Below are 20,422 nucleotides of genomic sequence, written 5' to 3' on the forward strand. Positions count from 1 at the left end.
GAGTACAGGAGTGTGGTGGACAGCTTTGTCGAGTGGTGTGAGCTTAACCACCTACAACTTAACATCACAAAGACAAAAGAACTGATCATGGACTTTAGGAAGCAGGCTCCTCCTCCTAACCCTGTCACCATCAGAGGGGCTGATGTGGAGATAGTTGAGGACTACCGGTACCTGGGGGTACACTTGGACTGTAAACTGGACTGGACCAAGAACACCAATGCTATCTTCAAAAAAGGGCAGAGTCGGCTTTTCCTACTGAGGTGACTCAGGTCCTTCAATGTTGGTAGGAAAATGCTGACCATGTTTATCACTCTGTGGTGGAGAGCGCTGTGTTCTTTGCAGCTGTGTGCTGGGGCAGTGGGGTGAAGACAGCCGATGCCAACAGGCTGAACAAACTGATTAAAAAGGCTGGTTCTGTCCTGGGTGTCAGACTTGAGAACCTGGAGGAGGTGTCTGAGAGGAGAATGCTAAAAAAGCTTGTTTCTATCATGAATAACCCCTCCCACCCCATGCACGCCCCCATGATGGACCATCGGAGCACACGCAGCAAAAGACTCATTGCCCCGAAATGCAGAACTGACCGCCACAGGAAATCCTTTGTGCCGGTGGCAATAAGACTGTATAACTCTTCCTTACTCTGTAGGTGATTTTCCTGCGACTAATACCAATGTTATTCTGTTCCCTTTCAGACCGTGCGATATTACCCAACAGTACCTTATTGAATATGTGTTTCATCCCCCCATCATACGCTGCTACTCCCTTTATTCTATTGCACAATACTATGTCACTTTCTAGAATCTCCTGCACTGATAGTTAAGTTATTTATTCTCCAGGATCCAGTCATATATATTCGTTAGAGTTATTTGATACTATGTCTTGCACTATCCTACTACTGTATATTACTGTACACTACTATTATTATTGTATATATTTTATATCTTATTCATCTGTTCCTCTGATTCTCCTGCTGCTTTGAGCATGTACATGACAAAAGGATTTCCCTCGGGAAAAATAAAGTTATTCTTATTCTTATTAAAGAAGAGAGGTTCCCTAACCCTAACCTAGCCAGAGATATTCAACTCAATTCAATTTTATTCATGCAGCAGTGACAGTGGGAAGGAAAAACTCCCTTTTAACAGGAAGTAACCTGCACCAGACCCAGGCTCAGGGAGGGGCGGGGCCATCTGCTGCGACCGGTTGCTGTGAGAGAAGATATGGTTGCTTACAGTTTATAATAATGTGCTGTGAGTCAGCACTGCTTTGGAACTCAGAGAGAGTCCTACGTATAGATACTGTTACTGAGTTCAAAATAAAGTTAGAACCTACAGACCCTAAATTAAAATCCCGGTTTCTGTGTCAAAGCAATGCATCCGTAGCATTTTATGGATGCTTCTGGCTAACCAAGCAGATAGCATTAGCTGAATAGTCAGTAAGTCTGGACACAAATTATATACCATAACACTACATTACCATACTCAACTGCAATATAGAGACATGAGGCTCCTTACAACCAAGAATGCTGAAACAGAGGCTTCAAAATGTGAGTCAAACCAATGAGTGACATCATGTTGGTTGCATTCCCTTTTTTATATCTATGATGTTAGCAAACTTTAGCTAAATGCTGTGTAAGCAATTTTACTGAATTGATCCACTGACTGAACACCCAGTCGTCGCATTTATCAGATGTAACGCAAGATCACTCTGAGAGCAGAAGGCAGGGGAGGACAGAGGAGACGTGAGACATTTCCTTACCACACAGGGTGGGTGTCCTCCACATTAAGATGATGTGCTGTTGGGCACACTCTCGGGCGTAGCTAGCCAGGGTGTCACACACTGCCCCCTCCCTCTCTTTGGCTGGCAGGCTGCAAAACAGGTAAAGACAGGTGTCTATGTAGGCTGCTGGGTCCAGCTGAAAGACACAGAAACACAAAGTGATCTTACAGGAAACACATTGCTTGATATGGTTGTGTTATTATTGTGACATTATGCTGTTTACTTATTGTAAACTGTGCTATCAATCTATTTAAATTTAGTGTTTGAAGTCATAAAAGTCAGCAGTGTTAACATCTTGTTAAATGTGATTGTCAGTATAGTTTTAAGATATTATAATTATAATAAATACACCTTTGGCTTCAAGTAAAGACAGGGGGAAATATTATTTACCACAAGTTAATCACACTGTATCTATAACAAGTCATTGGTCTTTAATGCAGTAAGTACAGCCCTTCCCTTTCTTGGAACTGTGACAGTGAACTTGGTCAGTTATTTACCTCGAGTAGCTTTTTACAGCCTGGTGTTCAGAGAAATGTACATTTACACAGCATTTACAATTGTGGTCAAAAGTTGACATAAACTCATCAAGGACGTGAATGTCATGGAGTTTTTCATGGTTACTTTAACCTGCATCTTTAATGACTTTATGAGACAAATATCGGAAGCATAAGATTAAATTCATTTGAGATTTTCTCTAACACACACACGAGCTATTTTACTTCGACCGGCTCAAATATACACCCCTGCTAATATTTGATTAAATGCTCCTCAGCACTTGGCACCTTAACCAGCCATCAACACACGTCACATTTAGCTGGATAATGGACCATTCTTCTTGGCAGAACTAGTAACATTCATTTAAATTGGTTGGTTTCCAGGCACATACTGTACTTTCCGCACTATAAGGCACACTTCCTTTTTTTGAGAAAATCCTTTAATTTTCTCAAAATTCGACAGTGCGCCTTATAATCCAGCTCACCTCATGTATGAATTCTGGTTGGGCTTACTGACCTCAAATCAATTTTATGTGCTACACGGCACTCAGAAATCTGTCAAAAAAGGTTTCAGCACAACTTTGCTAAGCTATGAAGCCGCCCCACTTGATGGATTATCGGAGCATCACAGCTACCATAGTCAGGAGCCTTGCGGAGTAATCTGGGTCCTAAACTCCATCTCAGTGTCAAACGATCACTGCGGCATCATGAGAGTTAAAAACTGTCTAAATTCTTTCATCTTTAATAAAATGATCAGCGTTGCTGCTTTACCAGGTGTAACAATTGTCCTGGGATGAACAGGACAATTAGGACCATTGTCCTGTTCGTCCCAGTTGCATCCATATTTCAACCATCTGTTGATTCGAGGTGATGCTGTGAGACAGTCCACCTTCTTAATTGTTCCGTCTACTGTGTGACAGCCAAACAGAGCATGGTACTACCTCCACCATGCCTGGAGTTAATACAGTGTTCTTAGGTTTGAAAGCTTCACTTTTATTCCTCCAAGCGTACGTCTCGTAACAGACACAAAAGGATCTGTCTTTGTCTCGTCTGACCATGAAGGTCTTCTCCAGAAGCCAACCGGCTGTGCAAATAGAAAGCTGCATTTTTTCAGTCAAGCTTGAAGGTTTTGAGTTGAGACTTGCCATCCTCTCAGTCTGTGACAGTAACAGATTGTGTTTGCAGTTCATGGCAGGCTTGGTCCTCACTGGTTCCTGTGACATTCTTGACCATCCTAACCAAATATCCAAAGAGAAACTACCAGTTGTAGTTAAACATGCTCAATAATGACAAGTTAATAAGCTCTGTTCTTGTCAAGTTCAAAACCTTCAGCACGCTTATTAAAAAACTTCAGTGAATGTAAGCACAAATTCAAACTTGCATGTATAATTTTCACCCTTGATTTTCAGAAAATACCAAATAAATTTAAACTGTTGCATCCAATATTTGCTTCATAAGGTCATTAAAGATGTGGGGTGTGCAATCATCTCACCCTGGAAAAAGTCCACAACAAAAAAAACACTAAAAGCCCCAAATTCACGCCATGATGGTTTTATGCAAACCTTTGACCTCTAACAACAACTGAAGATCACACTGCAGCACCTAGAAGCTAAAAATCCTGTGAAAAGAAAAGGTATGCTATGTGGCTGAAAAGCATCAGAGGTCTCTGACCTGAGGATGGCAATGAGTGAAGGGGTTTTCCAAGAGTCGGCGGCACACTGACTCTGCCTCCTGACGCAGCGCAGTGTCTCCTGTCACGTCACAGCTGTGACCAAGCTCAGCTGCATCACTGCAGCCCTGAGGGAAGCATGGGGCACAGTCTCACTCATGCATTTCAGAAAACACTGCCAATATGGCCTGTCTCATACAACAAAGTAATAATGACCAAAAAAGCCTAAAACGTTGCAGTTAAAGTAAAACGAATTCACTGCAGTACTTCGCTGTGTTGGTCCGGAACTTTCCATGAGTTGCCAAAGCTGGCAGCATACTGGGACACGGATCCACCCGTTGTGGTGAAATCATCTACCGTAGACAAACACATAAAGGTTAATAATGTAAAGCAACTGCGTGTGACGGGTAAAGTCTGAAAGCACACATAGCAAACAAAGTTACATCAAGAAAGAACAACTTAGATATGTAGAAAGAAAGGAAAGCCTTCTTTGATTGCAAGTGTGTCTGTACTGTACTTCTCTCACCGTCGGCATTGTTGTTGTAGATTCCACATAACCCCCTGGTGGCTGCCATGTGCTCAGCGGTCACTGTCAGGTATACTGTGTTCACCAAATCAAACTTTACTCTGACCCCCAGGCCACTCTCCACAAACACAAAGTCTCCCAGCCAATGCACACTTACTCCTGCAAGCAATTAATACAAAGTCACAATTTTAGATACAAATAGGAGCAGCTTGGAACGAGCAGTCACAGCAATTAGAGGCAAATGGCTTTGGTCTGAAAGGTAACTACAGTGGGGGAAATAATTCTTTGCTAAATTAATAAGTTTTCTCTCTTAAAAAGACACAAATGTTCTCTCATTTTTATAATACTTTGATTTTAATGGAAAGAAATAGAATAGACAGAAAAAAACTCATAAAAGATGTCATTGTGTCAAATAAGCCTTATGAAACTTCCCATTCGTGGGACTAATAAAGGTATCTTATCTTATCTTGTCTTATCTTAAGTTTTTGATCCGCAAGCAAAACATAACTTAGTACTTGGTGGACCACTCTTGTGCTTGGTCACCTCACACCTCAGGGGGGATTTTTGCCCCTCCTCTTTACAGCAACTCTCTAAATCCTTTAGATTTCTTGGCTGTTGCTTAGTAACTCAAAGCTTTGTAGGACTGACGTCTGGAGACTGTCGAGACCTCTCCATGACCTTAATCGGCTGCTTCTTTAGCCATTCGTTTGTTGTTCCTTGGTGGTATGTTTTGTGTCATTGTCGTGCTGGAAGATCTCAGGGAAGAAGGTTTCATTCATGAGCTCATGGAAGATTCTCCTGTCAGTGTGCTGAAGTCTTCCTGTACCCTTAGCTGAAAAAGTCAAAGGAGCTTGCAAAGAAAAGCGTCTGAACTTCTTTAAGTTGCTTGAAGATGTTTCACCTCTCATCCGAGACGCTTCTTCAGTTCTAAGGTCAAATGGTGGAGAGTCCCAGATATAAACCTAGTGGGAGTTTCCCCCCACAGAGGGACTAAAGGACCCCCTGATGATCCTCTAATCGCCTGAGCCAAGGTGTGAAACTGGGTGTGGGTCCCAATCAGCCAGAGTTTCGGGTGAGTTCATTGTGAAACCTGGCCCCACCTTATCATGTGAATTCCTGAGGTCAGATGGCCCAGGATGTGAGTGGGCTTAAGGCGTCTGGGGAGGGATCTCAAAACTGGATTATAGATGGCAGAGAGTTGGTGTCGTAAACCCCCGCCTCTGTTCAAAGATGGTCGCTCACAGTGGACATAGATGGCTTCTTTCACTCCTCTTTCAAACCATCTGTCCTCTCTGTCCTCGAAAGAGTGACCTTTGTCCTTTAGATGCAGATGGACTGCAGAGTCTTGTCCTGTGGAGGTGGCTCTTCTGTGTTGTGCCATGCGCTTGTGAAGTGGCTGTTTGGTCTCTCCAATGTAGAGGTCTGAGCATTCCTCGCTGCACTGTACAGCAAACACCACATTGTTAAGTCTGTGTTTTGGCGTTTTGTCTTTCGGGTGAACCAGTTTCTGTCTGAGCGTGTTGCTGGGTCTGAAATACTCGCTCAGACAGAAACTGGTTCACCCGAAAGACAAAACGCTGACTGAGAAACTTCACAGACTTAGCTGAAAAACATCCCCAAAGTGTAATGGTGCCACCTCCTTGCTTCACTATGGGGATGGTGTTCTTTGGGTCATCATATGCATTTCTTTTACTCCAAACATGACAAGCTCAGTTTTGGTTGTATGTGACTACAGCACTTACTCCCAAGTGTTCTCTGAGTTTTTACATCTTCACTGTCAAACTTAAGATGGGCTTCTACAGGTGCCGTCCTGAGCAGGGGGGACCTTGCAGGTGCTGCAAGACTTCAGTCCGTTCCAGCCTAGTGTCCCAACCGCCTTCAGATGATTAACAAGCTTCTTCCATGCATCACTTTTCTCATCATCATTCTCACCCTTCACCCTTGCATGACACTCCAAACTGTGGGCAATTAATGATCATTTTATATTTCTTAGAATTCCACATAACTGTACCAACAGTTGTCATGAAGCTTCTCGGTGATGGTCTTGTAGCTCAGTCCAGTCTTGTATAGATCTATGGTCTATAGATGTCTATAGTCCCTGCTTTGACAGCTCTTTGGTCTGGCCCATGGTGGTGGAGAGGTTAGAGCAGGGGTGGGCAACTCCAGGCCTCGAGGGCCGGTGTCCTGCAGGTTTTAGATCCCACCTTGGGTCTCCACACCTGAATCAAATGATTAGTTCATTACCAGGCCTCTGGAGAACTGCAAGACATGTTGAGGAGGTCATTTAGCCATTTAAATCAGCTGTGTTGGATCAAGGACACATCTAAAACCTGCAGGACACCAACCCCCGAGGCCTGGAGTTGCCCACGCCTGGGTTCGAGTGTCATTCATGAGCTGACATCAGGAGTATCTGTTATTTATTGAGAGCCAGTCTCTCAATGAGTAGAGATATGCCTGCACTTTGAGAGTTTGCCAAAAGGTACCCTAACAACATTTAGACAAAGAGAAGCAATGGCATTCTGTCTGATTAAGTAAAGGTTGAACTATTTGACCATCTTTCCTCATGTTGTGTGTGTAGAAAACCAAGGACTAAGCAGAACCTCACTAATACAATTCCCACAGTCAAACACAATGGCTGCTGCATCATGCTGTTTATCTGCCACAGGCACTAGGAGACTTCTGGGGAGAAATCCTTAAACACAAAACTAGAACGCTACCCTGTGTGTTACCCAACTATGGTTTTGGGCCAAACCAGAGTCCAACTCAACAGATTCACTGAAACAGCCCCGAAAACAGCTGTGCACCAATGTTCTGCACTAAATCTAGTTGAGCTTGAACAATTTTACCAAGAACGACTGTGGAAACTTCTGGACGCTTGAGGGACCATGCTCACAAATACTGTCAAGTTGTAATTGCTGCTAATGGCGACCACTAAGTGAGGGGTGTGAATATTTTTAGCCAAGTGTCATATTATCTTATGTTAATAGTCAGACAGGAAAGGAAAGAGCTCAGAGTTATATCTGAGAATATTTTTACCATTTTGAAAAAGTGGCTGTCCGTTTGGAATGTGCAGATTGTTCAGGGTTAAATTCCTGCGATGTACTGCAACCAAGTCAAGACCCAGCATCATCCTTAGCGCCTGAAAGCAAAGAGCCACAGACAGATATGAAGAACATGAATGCACAGAAGAGGGTGGAAGGGTTCACATTTCATCACTGTGTGGAAACCTCAAGTTTTTTCAGCACTGGATTGAATTGTGTGGCAGTGAAGTTGCTTCTGTTTGATCCAAACCATCTCAGAAGTGTGTGGAACATAATACCTTACTGCAGTCTTCTCTCCCATCACAAACTGTACTGATGTAGACAGCCCAGGTGCCATCAGTAGATGAGGCCAGCAGGTAAGTACAGCTGCCCTGGAAGTGGAAGTGCTTCCTGTCAAAGGTACGGTAGTGGACTCCACCCCAGGACATGCAGGTGGCTGAGCTCTGAGGAACGCTGGCACTACCCGGCAGACCAAAGCGCATCAGAGGAGAGGTTTGGGAATCTGAAGAGAAGAAAAAGAATATCTGGAATCACCGGCAGCTGCAACATTACTGACAAAATGTGAAGGAGAAGGATTTTGAAGAATAAATAAATAAAATGCACTGAACTTAGATCAGATACACGTATGTGCATGGTTTCTAACCTGGAAGCAACGTGTAAGTGCAAGACAAACATGTGTGGTCTGAAGCATTCCTCCAGCTCAGTCCCCACAGAGTGCTGCAACACTGCTCCATGGGCATAAGTGAGGAATTATGAACTCCAGGGAATTCCACACAGTTCCACGTAGAGTAGCACTGACCACGCACACCCACAGCTAGGAGTCAGGATGCGTTTGACCATTATAGAACAAGGACAAGGAAAATGTAAGTGCAGTGGAAAATCATGGTGTAGTCACTTGTTTAGTGAATTTCAAATTCAAATTTATACGAAGCAGTGATTTTGTAATCCTTTAAAAATGATATGTACCAGTTTTAACCTGAAGAAACGTGACAGCACTATTTTTTAAGACAAAGAAACAAACTTGCAACTGAAAAGATCAAAATACGTTTTAGAAAATGTACAAAATTCAATGAAAACAGCTTTTTGGTTTCTCGTCCTCACCCTCAGAGCAGCGCGGGCCAGCCCAGCCCTCACAACATGCTCTCGCTGTCTTGTTCAGCATCTGGCTCCGGATCTCTGGCGGTCTGAGGTGAACAGAAACATCCGGAAACTGGTCATTTGTGCATTCTTTTAGCTGTCACACTAGCTGCTGTCATCTAAGGTGGTTTCTGTTGCATTTGCTTGTAATCTATGTTTGACTAAATTAAATGTGATTTACTTGCATTTTACAAGCACAACCAAAGGTATCAACACTTCACCTAAACAGAGCCCATAAAACCCCTGATCTGAACAAACTGACAGTTACCAAACGAGTCACTTACTTGTACATGAAACAGGATGCCTCGGAGCCCTGCTGTTTGTAGTACAGAGCTATACCATCATCGCCCCCGTGTTTGACTCGCATCCTGTCCACATCCAGCCTCCATCCTTGGGTGTTGTACTGATACACCTCTGAACACCTCACCTCTAGCTGCAGGCGGGGGGACAGGACTTGTTCCACCCTTTCTTGTGTCCTGTGTTCACACCAGTGTCTGGGACATGATATATTTAACTTAACCTCTTAACATGCACCAGGTCACTGTAACAGTGTACCGATGTAACAGTACCAGATGGAGAAACATACAGAAACATAACACGTTCATAAATGACAGAAGTACTGCTGTATAACTGATGAATTAAGTATCTTACTAATGCTTAATACTGTAACATTATTATAAAGTAGTACTGAATTTTCTGTTTTGAGAATATTAGAAATTACTCTTTGAACTCACTAAAGAGTAAAAAAAAATTAGTATGTAGCTGAATAAATCATTACGATCTGCAGGCGCATATTTCAGCACATCGACGCCTATTTTAAAATGTACACTGCTATGAAAAAGGCGTCTGTGCCCTCCAAACTTTACTGTACTGAAAAGTTCAACAAACTCATCGAATGAAAAACTTTTAGTAAGAAGCTGAAAGTTTTGAGCACATCGGAGATGATTTAACTTCTCTGCCTTTTTAAATTTCTTTTCAATCAATAAACTTTTAAATTATACAGTGAAATAATAAGTCTGTACTGGAAGATTGTTCGGTAAAAGCCAGAGAAATATAAATAACATCAAAAATATTTATTCTGTGGGAAATTAAAACATAAAACTACAATATGAAAACCATATTTTGGAGTTAGTCAACTAAGTAAATGTATATTAATGATAATAACAGTAATAGAAGTATTCATACTTTCATTATTGTTACTTATTTTTAACATCAATCAGTGTTTTGCATTACATTGTAACAGATGTTCATACAGATGAATCCTGCTCATAATTCGTCTCTACACTGCAAAATATGCTTAATGCTGGGTTGACCATACTCACCCCGTCCCCATTACTGTCTGCAGACCAAGTAGACTCAGCAGTAGTTTCTCCATAATTCGCTCCTTTGTGTTGGTTTTAAATTCCTGTAAAAAGATGGGTCTTTTTCACATAGACTTAAATTCCAGATGTGAAATTGTGATTTTAAATCTGCACAAAAAACTTCATTAGAAGCTCAAACATAGGCAAATATTGACCCTCGTGGAGGTTGTTGACCAATCAGAAGATTCCCTATAAAATAGGTCTATTACCCTGTCATCCAACAGCGTACATACAGTGCACTTACCTCCACAATCCTTTTTTAATTGGACTCCTTGTTCTGGGATTTTTCTTTCTTTCTTTTTTGTTCTTTCCAAAACACACAGTCCTCACAGGAGTGATACTTTGCTTATGGACGTAGTAACGCCTCAGATGTGGTGTTTTAAATGTGGGGGGTGACTAAATGGATGTACAGTAGCATTTGCGCCTGCTGCCATTGGATATAAAGGACAAGGTCACAGCTGGGATGAGAGGCATTGGTCACCGGACCTGTGGAGGAAACATCCTCTCACCTCGCCCAGTCAAACATCGAGGACACTGGAGGTGATCTGATAGCAGGGGTGCAGCCTCCGACACAGAATAAAGAGATGTTTGTCAGAGCCTAATCTTGTAAAGACAGGCGTTTCTAGAAGGATGATTGGGGGAATTTATTCAATGAAGCATGTCAACAGACATGGGAACTGAAAGTTTTTAGAATTAATGTAATCCCCGGCTAACCTTTTGACCCTAAGCCAAGACGATCAAACACAGCTGTCACCACAGCTGGGTTCCGAGGAAAGTGAAAATAAGCTACTGGCATACATAAAACAATGTGTCCAATGGACTCGTTTACGCTGGAAATACAGTGTGCTTTGACGGGAAAAAGTGGGCTCACATATGTTATCATCGTCAACTACGGGAAAAGCTGAGAGAGAGACCCGGGGGGTGGGGGAATACCAAAGGTTTATCAGACCCTGTGAACCTTTGGTATCCGGGGTCTGATACTGTGCTGGCACCATGACAGGATCTGCAAAGCTCTTGAGGAAAAAACTGTTATTCCACTGTACTGAAACCATCTGGAATAGATATAGATAATTTTAGGACAAATGATGCACTTACTTTCTTTATAAGAAGGTATTAAATTGATTAGAATTACAGCTGTTTTTTCCCGTTGTGTTCTTCCAGTGTATCAACTTTGTTTTCTTCAGAGACGATCAGTTGTTGTTCAAATGTAGCAAAACCCCCCAAAAAACAACAGATGTGATTTCTCAGGACTGTAAGTACGAAAAATCGATCATGCATTCAGCATTATGTTCCCAGTAAATGTATATGTCTGTATGGGAAACGTACTTATATAAAAGAAGAGCTAATATTCAACTATCTAAAGAGCTGATCCCTCATTTTGTTGGGAAACTGGCTCAGTGTCATTTGTCTTTAGTTTTTTCCCCCAAGCATTCTAGTCAAAAGTGATAAGATAAGAATGACTAAACTGTTGGACAACGTTCAGTATGTAGATGTATTTGTACAAGTGTGGGAAATTCCAAATAACATGCTGCTGCAAAGGAGACGGTTGATAAAATATTTTTCATTTTAGCAAAGGGCGATTCAACTTTTTTACCTTTCACTCTAGCTCCAGCGTCGGCCACTTGAGAGAAAGTTAAAGGACAAAGTCCACCTCTCAGTAAATGAATTGCAAGTTGTGGAACATCAGTCACAACCATTGTCTGCAATGTTATAACGAAAGAGGCGAACGCCGGGCAAACGACACCACAAAGTGTACACGTTTTCCCCTGTGCGATGCAACAACCATGTACATTAATCACATGGCAGATTTGGGATTCTCCCGTTTTCAAAGCTGTGCTCCCTGCACTGATGTCACGTAGCTGCCAGATAAGTGAATATAGTCTTTAATCTTCTGACAACATTGGAATATGTTTTGTATCCCTGTCATTCTAGCTATTTATTTAGTGGTGATGAAGTGGCTCTCCTTCACCAAACCATGTCCTGTTCATCTAAGCAGGATTTCACAAACCCTTCAAATTCCTTCATATCAAGTGAAAACATTTTTAAAGGCCTCTTGCAAAAGCATAACATCCTGCTGCAGTTAATTCAGAACTCGTTCTGTACTGTTTGTCTTCAGTTTTTCTTTTTGTGCCTTTCGCGTGTCCTTTATGTTTCTCGTCCTCGTCCAAAGCACCATGAATTGCCTTGTTATTGCAAGGTGCTTACCTTGCCTTTGAAGGATCAATTATTTAAAGAATCATGTTTACAACCCGCTGACAGCCAATCAGCCTCTTTCACTGCAAAATCAGAGGTTAAAGACTAGTAACGGTACACTGACGCGATCATTTGCTGAAGCAGAGGGACGGACTGTACAGCCTCGCCTTACATCAGGAGCAGGACTACAGGTACTGTCGCTGATTTATTTCTTTTTCCTTGATATGAGGCTGCAAATGGTTTCCAAGGAAGCAAGAACCTACTCCACGCGTCACTTGTCGCACTGTTACATAAACTCCATTATGCAAGCACAAGCACGAGTGACTTAATGGGAATTTTGATATTTAAATAAGCACTGATTTGTCAGTGTCCTTTGAAAGAGCACTCAATGCTGCTGTTTCTGTTTTGTGTGCAGCATAAACTAGGCAGGGCGAACGGAGGGAGGGACAGCAGTGTGTTGCAACTGGGGCTGATACAGTTTGCGTGAATGAGGGAGAACTGCCTTATCCAGCTGTGAAGAGAAGAAGAGGAATCAAGGTGAGAAAGGCTTTTCTTTTGCATTCTGTTGGGGAGTATGGCACTCTGCTTTATCTTTCTGCTCATTGCAAATATACACAAGAGCTATAAAAGAAAAGTTATTAGAGTGTGGATAAGGAGCAATGAAGCTGCCACTGCATACATGATTTGCTGTAAGACCTGTAAAATCTCTAATGGAGCCTCACCATCTTGCCCTTACAGCCATGAAGTCTCTCTGCCTGCTGCAGCTCGTGTGCTTGGCTGGTTGCATTGCTTCCAGATCCAGAGAATGGGCTCATCATGGTGCGCCCATATTTGCTGACCTCACGGTGCACGAGATGAAAGCTGTGCGGGCCTACCTGCACGGTATTCCAGAGATGGGGCTTACTAACGCTCGTAGCAGGGCTCTGAATAAGAACAGTATCCTACTGATGGAACTCCATTTACCCAAGAAGCATGAGGCCCTAAAAGCTCTGGACCGTGGACACGCCAAACCCCCACGCCAAGCTCGGGTCATTATCCAGTTTGGAAACCAGGCCCAGCCCAACATTACCGAGTATATTGTCAGTCCTCTGCCGTCCCCAACATCCCACGAAGTCAAGACTTTCAAAGGGGCAAAGCCCGTAACGTTTGAGTCCAGACCTATTACTGTGGTAGAGTATGACCATATCAATGACATCCTCAAGAAGATCTCAAACAAAGCTCACAAACTCCTGTTTGAGACCACAGGAGGGTTTTCTTATAGCAACTGCTCTAACCGTTGCCTGACGTTCTCAGACATAGCCCCTCGCGGGCTGGATCCAGGGGAGAGGAGAACCTGGATCATGTTGCAGAAGTTTGTGGAAGGTTATTTCATCCACCCAATTGGATTTGAGGTACTCGTCAACCACCAGGACCTGGATCCGGAAAAGTGGACTGTTGAAAAGGTTTGGTACAACAGCGTGTATTTTGACAGCGTCGAGGAACTGGTAGAAAAGTATGAATCAGGGGAAGTGGAAAAGCTGAAACTACCTGATCACAGCGATGACGACTTTTACTCTACCTACATACCTCGCGGTCAGATCAACACTCCCACGAATATCCATGGGCCAAAGCTCGTTGAGCCTCAGGGGCATCGCTACCACATCGATCGCAACTTTGTTGAATATGCAGGATGGTCTTTTGCATATCGAGTCCGCTCATCTGCTGGGCTGCAAGTCTTTGATCTCCGTTTCAACGGAGAAAGAATCGCCTATGAGATCAGCCTCCAGGAAGCTATAGCCTTCTATGCTGGTGATACTCCTGCAGCCATGCAAACAAAGTACATCGATGCAGGTTGGGCAATGGGCACCTCGACTTTTGAGCTGGCACCAGGAATTGACTGCCCAGAAATTGCCACTTTTATTGACCTTTACCACTACTTTGATACAGACAAACCTGTGCACCATAAGAACGCTCTCTGTATTTTTGAGATGACAATGGCTATGCCTCTGAGGAGGCATTTTAATTCCGACTTTCAGGGGGGCTATAATTTCTTTGGAGGGCTGGAAAACACTGTGCTCGTGCTGCGGACAACCTCAACAGTTTACAACTATGATTATATCTGGGACTTCCTCTTCTACCCGAATGGGGTGGTCGAAGTGAAGGTCAGTGCCACTGGATACATCCACGCCACTTTCTTTACACCTAACGGCCTTCACTATGGTTCAAAGGTGTACAACTACGTGCTGGGTAACCTGCACACACACCTCATCCATTATAAAGTGGACCTGGATATTGATGGTGAGTATCATAGTGAAGTCACGTGATTTTTTTCTGTCTATCCTGCAACTAATTTAAGCATAAACACATTCTCTTTTTGCTTGCACACCCCCATAGAAACTGCTCAAATACAGAAATGAAAATAAATGCTGAGAATTAAGAGAACAAGACGCTTCGTGAAGTTGTTTGGCTTTATTATTCTAACACACACAGCACAATGTGGCCTCAGTTCACTGATAATGGCAAAAAGGCACCTCTCTCTGAGCTATGACTAAGCCTTTTACAGATGCCGTGCCAGATAAATAGGCTTTGTGGACTTTACCCATCATTTGATCTTGGCTACGCGGCACGTTTAAGTGAATAACTAACAACATCTTGTATTGATGTGGACAACTCTGTTACACCTAGAGATTTCTCATGCAAAATCAATATTTTTGTAGAGGCATCACCAGACCAGACTCTCCTGACAGCTCTTTCCCCTCTCAGGTCGAGAAAACAGCTTTGAGACCCTGGATCTCAAATTTGTGAACTTCACAAATCCGTGGAGCCCAAAGCATTTCATCGTCCAGTCCAAGCTCCACAGGACAGAACACAGGACCGAGCGATCGGCCGCCTTCCGCTTTGGCAAAAAGTTTCCCCGCTACGTGCACTTCTACAACCCCAATAAGAAGAATAAATGGGGCCACCAGAAGGGCTACCGGATTCAGTTTAACTCACATGCACACAGTGTCCTCCCGAGAGGCTGGAGAGAGGAGAATGGCATCAGCTGGTCCAGGTAACATGTTGTTTCCTTGACTAGGTATAATCAGTTATTCATTTCTATGCATAAAAACAACTTGAAAAAACCATAAAGATGTTAGAAATGAATTGATGAGCCAGGCAAATGTGCTGATACAGGTGAAATCACTGATCACAGTGTATGAATGAGGCCAGCTGTGGTACTTTCCCACTTGGTCTTTATGTTGATAATGAGAAAAATACTCATTATTTCCTCCTGGTGGAAATGCTCTGAATGTAGCCACTGTGCATCTTCGTGCTGAACTCACATACTTGGCATTCATCTAACTTGCTGTATGATTCTCCCAAATCCACATCTGTGACTCCTTTAACATACAAATATAAAAACGTACCACTCTTACAGACATTACTACAAGTTCATACAAGTAGGTGCTCACAGCACAAGGCGGCACTTTGTCTCTATGTTTTCTTCACCTGTCAGAATGACAGACAAATGTTTCCTGGTGAAATGTTTCCGCCTAGATATCCTCTGGCTGTGACACGTCATAAGGATAGCGAAGCTACCAGCAGCAGCATATACACCCAGAATGACCCATGGGAACCTGCGGTGTCCTTTGAGAACTACATCCGCAACAACGAGGACATAGTCAATCAGGTGCAGTAGCAAACCTCGATCCACGTATACCTTATTGTCCCATATTTCCACACTGTGCTAACCTCAGCATGAAGTTAAACTGAGAGCTTTCTCATCGAAAATAAACCTGAAATATATTCCACAGAAAAAGCCAACATTAATAATGTTGTTTAAATCTCCTTTTTTAGGACAAACACATCTCAGTGCTCGCTAACAGGTTTAGCAAGCTCCAGTAGCTTAACCGATACAGTCACCTATCTCAAATGTAATTCACATCCTGTTTTTACTGGTTTCAGAGAGTAACTATGTAATGAGTCACAATACACTGATGGACAGCATCCTTCTAAGAGTTTATGTCGTTAGTTTAGCTTTTCTCTTTTCAAAAGAATCATTCATCATCACAGTAACTCAAGAATGACACACGTTCTTTCGTTTGGCCTTTAAGTAGATAAAAAACAGCTAATCTGAGCACTATAGTAAAAATTCCACGGTCGTGTTTACTCTTCTGCATGCAGGACCTGGTAGCCTGGGTGACAGTGGGTTTCCTACATGTGCCTCACTCAGAGGACATCCCCAACACTGCAACTCCGGGAAATGCCGTGGGCTTCTTTCTCAGGCCTTTCAACTTCTTCAATGAAGACCCTTCCGTGGCGTCCAGAAGCACCGTCATTGTCCGGCCAGGCCAAGACGGCAAGCCCAAGATCCAGAGATGGACACCCGAGGTCATAGGTCACTGTGTGACAGATCAGCCTTTCTTCTACAACGGCACTTATGCAGGAGTCTAAAAGTGGTTGACACATATCATCTTTATTAAAGAAAACTGAAACAATTGCATAAATGTACATGTAGTCACAGTAATTTGTTGCCAGATTATAAAAGTGGCACTTAAATTCTATTCTGTGTTTCATGCAGTCTTGTTTTTTACTGCTTCAAATGAAGATCAAATGAGCTAAATATTAAAGTATGTATAACACCAGCTCGACCCACTCGTGTAATACGGCAGTGGTGTAGAAGCTGAGCCTCGAGAGCTCTGATAATCCTCCGATGCGTCGCCATGGATGAGGTTTAGCAGCAGCGGGTATCCAGGATGCTGGATGCCCTGTATCCGCCCTGCTTGGTCTGAACTGCTACCCCCTCAGCGTGGTCTGCTTGCCCCCATGTCGGGAATGTTTTTGCTGAAAGACAAAAGGCCCCAGAAAGCAAACAGCCTGATTCCAGATCGTTCCCGGCAAACAGTGTGGGATACCACCTAGCTGCGGCGTTGCCCTTGGGAACCTGGCTTTCCATACAGTGCACATGTATCAGCAGCACATGTAAATGTGTTGGCCTTGTGTTATGGCATTTAAAAAAGTGCTACATAAAACTTCTTTAAATCATATTGTGTTTGATTTCATTTTGATTCAAACTGTTTACACTCAAGAGCAACCAATAAAAACAGGTGTTAAAACTCAATTCAATTCAATTTTATTTATGTAGCGCCAAATCACGGCAACTTTTGTTGTATCCATTGTATCCAACAATTGTATCCATTGTCATGTTTGATATATAAAAAAGTATCAAAATGCGTTTGTCTGAAAGGTAAACTGGTTTTAGTTTGGGGAAAAGGTATCCAGACAACTGTCGTGAGGGTTTTTGCATTTGAAAAGGAAAAAAAGAGAAAACATTAAATGTGTGTGTGCTGATGTTTAACAGGGCACACGGTAAAGGAGGCACGAGTGTGAAAGCTGTGGACAGCGTTAGAGGAGGGGACAGAGGAACAAGCATTCCTGCAGCTATCCCCATAGCAATGACAGCTATAACATCTGCAGTACTGAACACTAACAGTGTGAAATTTGATTTCACACATTCCTCATGTAAAATTTATGCTTTCTTTGTTTCTTTTTCTTTCTGAAAGTACAGTTATACAAGACCCATCTGTGCTAAAATCTCTATATGAAATACCACGTTACTGTAAACAAAGGGTCAATCTGAATTTTAATACCTTGAAGGGAAGCCAACAAAAAATGAAACGATGAGAAGAAATGTGACATATATTTTGTTTCTTTATTACAACAATAAGTAAAGTATTAGTTGCTGAGAATAAAAACTCTCATTACTGTCGTTTAACAAAGAGAGGGAGATGCTGACCTGTTGCCATCTAGTGGTTTCTTGAATAGTTGTTCTGCTTCACGAGAATCATGATGTCGGGGTTGGATCAAAATGCTGACCCAGATGAGGCATAAAGCCCAAACTTCTTGTCTTATCTCTGATTTCTTACATTGCAGCATTTATCCTGTTTTTCCTCTCATAACATCATGATTCTCATTTTTTGGTCTCATCTGTCCAGAAAAACATTTGTTGACACAGCCCTGTGATCTTTGCCATCATCCATCAGAGGCCTTTGGTTGTTTACAGGACGTTGTGTGTTCCTGTGACCTTTCAGAAGATTAAACTTGTTGTTCGAGCATGCATGCAGATCCCTTTGGGACCCACTTTTGCTTTTGAGATTCCCTTAGGTCTTCATGGCTGTTATGTAAATTTGAAGTTTCGTGAGGTTTTAATTTGCTTTTGCAAAGGAGCCAGATGTGCAACAGCAGTCTCTGTGCCTTTTGACCGAGAAGAATAACAAGCACAGAATAAATTGTTCTGTTATCGACTTGCTGTGGTCACAGAATATAATCAGAACATTCAGTGGAAAAGATAACTTGTACAGGTGAGTACATCATGTGTTGAAAGATTATATGTTGACATGATGCTATGGATCAGATTCAGTCAGGACAGCGCCGCACAGGAAGTACACTCCTTCCTGTTGATCACTCACTGATCACACAGTTACATCCCGTTTGGCACAAAGAACAGATCTAAAAATCTGGATCGGTTTAATTTCTGTCCTTTCTGTGTTCCATGCGGAAAGCAGATGAAATCTGTAACTTGTCTTTCATCTTGGAGGGTTTGTATTCATCACATTTAGGTATTTAGCATCAACACTTAGTTCATACATAATCTACGCAGATGAAGTCCATCATACAATCCTGTTCTGTTGCCTCCGAGTTGACCAGGATGTCGACCAGGAAGTAGAGCAGGTCATCTACTCATCGGAACGTTGGCGGTTTGATCCCTGGCTGCTCCAGTCCGCATCCCGAAGTTTCCTTAGGCAAGATACCGAACCCCGATCATTTGAATGGAAATGTTACACACTCCACTCTTGATGAGAAGCTTGGGCTCGGGGGAGCCCTGATTGTCCTGCAGAGACATTGGCTGCCGGATACTCGATGGTCAGTTCGTGTGCTTGGAGACACTCTCGATGGAGGACACTGAACGAGAGCTACCGTTATGAACCATGATAACAGAGCTGATCGGAGCTGCCTCTGACCTGGCTTATCGAAGAACAAGGAAAGCGGTTACAGCTTTCCAAAGCCCCACTAGGCTCGCCGACATGATTGACGACGGGCAAGCTGTGAGTACTCAGACTGTGTTTCTGGAACACCATATGGGAAGATCTTGCAGAAGCTCACGGCTTTGCAATGGGAAATAGTTAGACCTGGTGTCCGCATTACCCCAAACAATCATCTCCCTCACTCATGCAGCTCCTGAACAACAAATTCTTGTCCCTGATAACCGGACTATGTTTAGTCTCTCTGACCTGATCCTTCAAGGACACCTGGTTTGGCTGAAGGACTGCTGACTTTCGCTCAACCAGGTGAAAGGACACTCTCCCTCAAGTTGAACACAGGATACACACACACGCACACATACACGTGTACACTGACACAGATGCACACTCACTCCCTTCCCTATTCCAAACGCCCTGATGCTTGGCCCCCATCTGATGCAAACGGCGGGTCAGCTGGACCTGGGCAGAGATGCCACGACTCGATGCTGCTGTCTACATTGGCTTACTCTAGCCCTACTCACCCAACCCTGTTGCTTGTCACGTGTTTTCATGGTGTCACGGTGTGAAGATTCATGTTTTCTGTTCTTGTACTGATCCCCTATCAGGAGCTCAGTCTGAGTAGTTCTCTTTTTTTCTCCTCTCCTGTTTTTACCTGTTCTGACCTGTCTCCACAATGTGATGTTTGTGTAATGTATGTATGGTTGGAAGAGGTCCGATTTCGCTGCAGGCAAATAAAGGCTTCATCATCATCATCATCATCATCATCATCTTCAAAAGAACAGAAAAAAGCGCTTGTATGGATGGGTGTTGGATGGGTGAATGAGGCATACTATAAAAAGAAATACACTAATGAACCATCAACCACTTACTCCTCCCTTACCAATGAAGCAACAAGGCTGAGGTGTAATGTTCCTCCCTGACCTAATGTTCTGTGAAATAGAGCGTTGCACTTCCTGATTGACTGCTCTTATTGGCTGTCAGATAAAGGTGATGTTCAGTCGCATCCTTCACCTCTCCACGAAATTGGGATAATACAGAAGAAACAACTAGTTTCTCAGTCTTTTCTCATAGAGACATGTGAGAGGCAGTACAAAGAACACAGCTACAGTTGCTTTGTTTGTTTGTGCGTGTGTGTTTCGGCGTACAGATAGACTGGAACCTCATGTAGTCCCCCTGTTGGCCGGTGGGGGGCAGACGTACATTCTCCAACCTGCATTGTTCCCATTT

At 43.0% G+C, this 20,422-nt stretch overlaps 2 protein-coding genes across 2 annotated transcripts in view; one reads left to right on the forward strand and one right to left on the reverse strand.

Moving 5' to 3' along the window:
* Positions 1-12,182, reverse strand: part of sspo (SCO-spondin) — a 96,780-nt gene extending 84,598 nt beyond the window's left edge. Inside the window, exons 1-11 of the mRNA XM_042214465.1 lie at positions 10,246-12,182; positions 9,963-10,045; positions 8,925-9,134; positions 8,605-8,687; positions 8,147-8,317; positions 7,782-8,005; positions 7,499-7,601; positions 4,463-4,621; positions 4,204-4,289; positions 3,939-4,064; positions 1,753-1,909 (exon numbers count right to left, since the gene is read on the reverse strand). Coding sequence (XP_042070399.1) covers positions 1,753-1,909; positions 3,939-4,064; positions 4,204-4,289; positions 4,463-4,621; positions 7,499-7,601; positions 7,782-8,005; positions 8,147-8,317; positions 8,605-8,687; positions 8,925-9,134; positions 9,963-10,015 — 1,372 coding nt within the window. The 5' untranslated portion in view covers positions 10,016-10,045; positions 10,246-12,182. The remainder of the gene's footprint in view (positions 1-1,752; positions 1,910-3,938; positions 4,065-4,203; positions 4,290-4,462; positions 4,622-7,498; positions 7,602-7,781; positions 8,006-8,146; positions 8,318-8,604; positions 8,688-8,924; positions 9,135-9,962; positions 10,046-10,245) is intronic.
* Positions 12,183-12,266: 84 nt separating this feature from the next.
* Positions 12,267-16,717, forward strand: aoc1 (amine oxidase copper containing 1). Its single transcript, XM_005948051.3, has 6 exons — positions 12,267-12,385; positions 12,610-12,731; positions 12,933-14,471; positions 14,937-15,225; positions 15,711-15,843; positions 16,338-16,717. Exons 3-6 carry the CDS (start codon positions 12,935-12,937, stop codon positions 16,605-16,607), a joined length of 2,229 nt encoding a protein of 742 aa, XP_005948113.1. The 5' UTR covers positions 12,267-12,385; positions 12,610-12,731; positions 12,933-12,934; the 3' UTR covers positions 16,608-16,717.
* Positions 16,718-20,422: the final 3,705 nt, after the last annotated feature.

This window comes from Haplochromis burtoni, unplaced genomic scaffold (assembly GCF_018398535.1).
Source record: "Haplochromis burtoni strain Fernald_Lab_line unplaced genomic scaffold, NCSU_Asbu1 Contig_569, whole genome shotgun sequence".
Lineage (NCBI taxonomy): Eukaryota > Metazoa > Chordata > Actinopteri > Cichliformes > Cichlidae > Haplochromis > Haplochromis burtoni.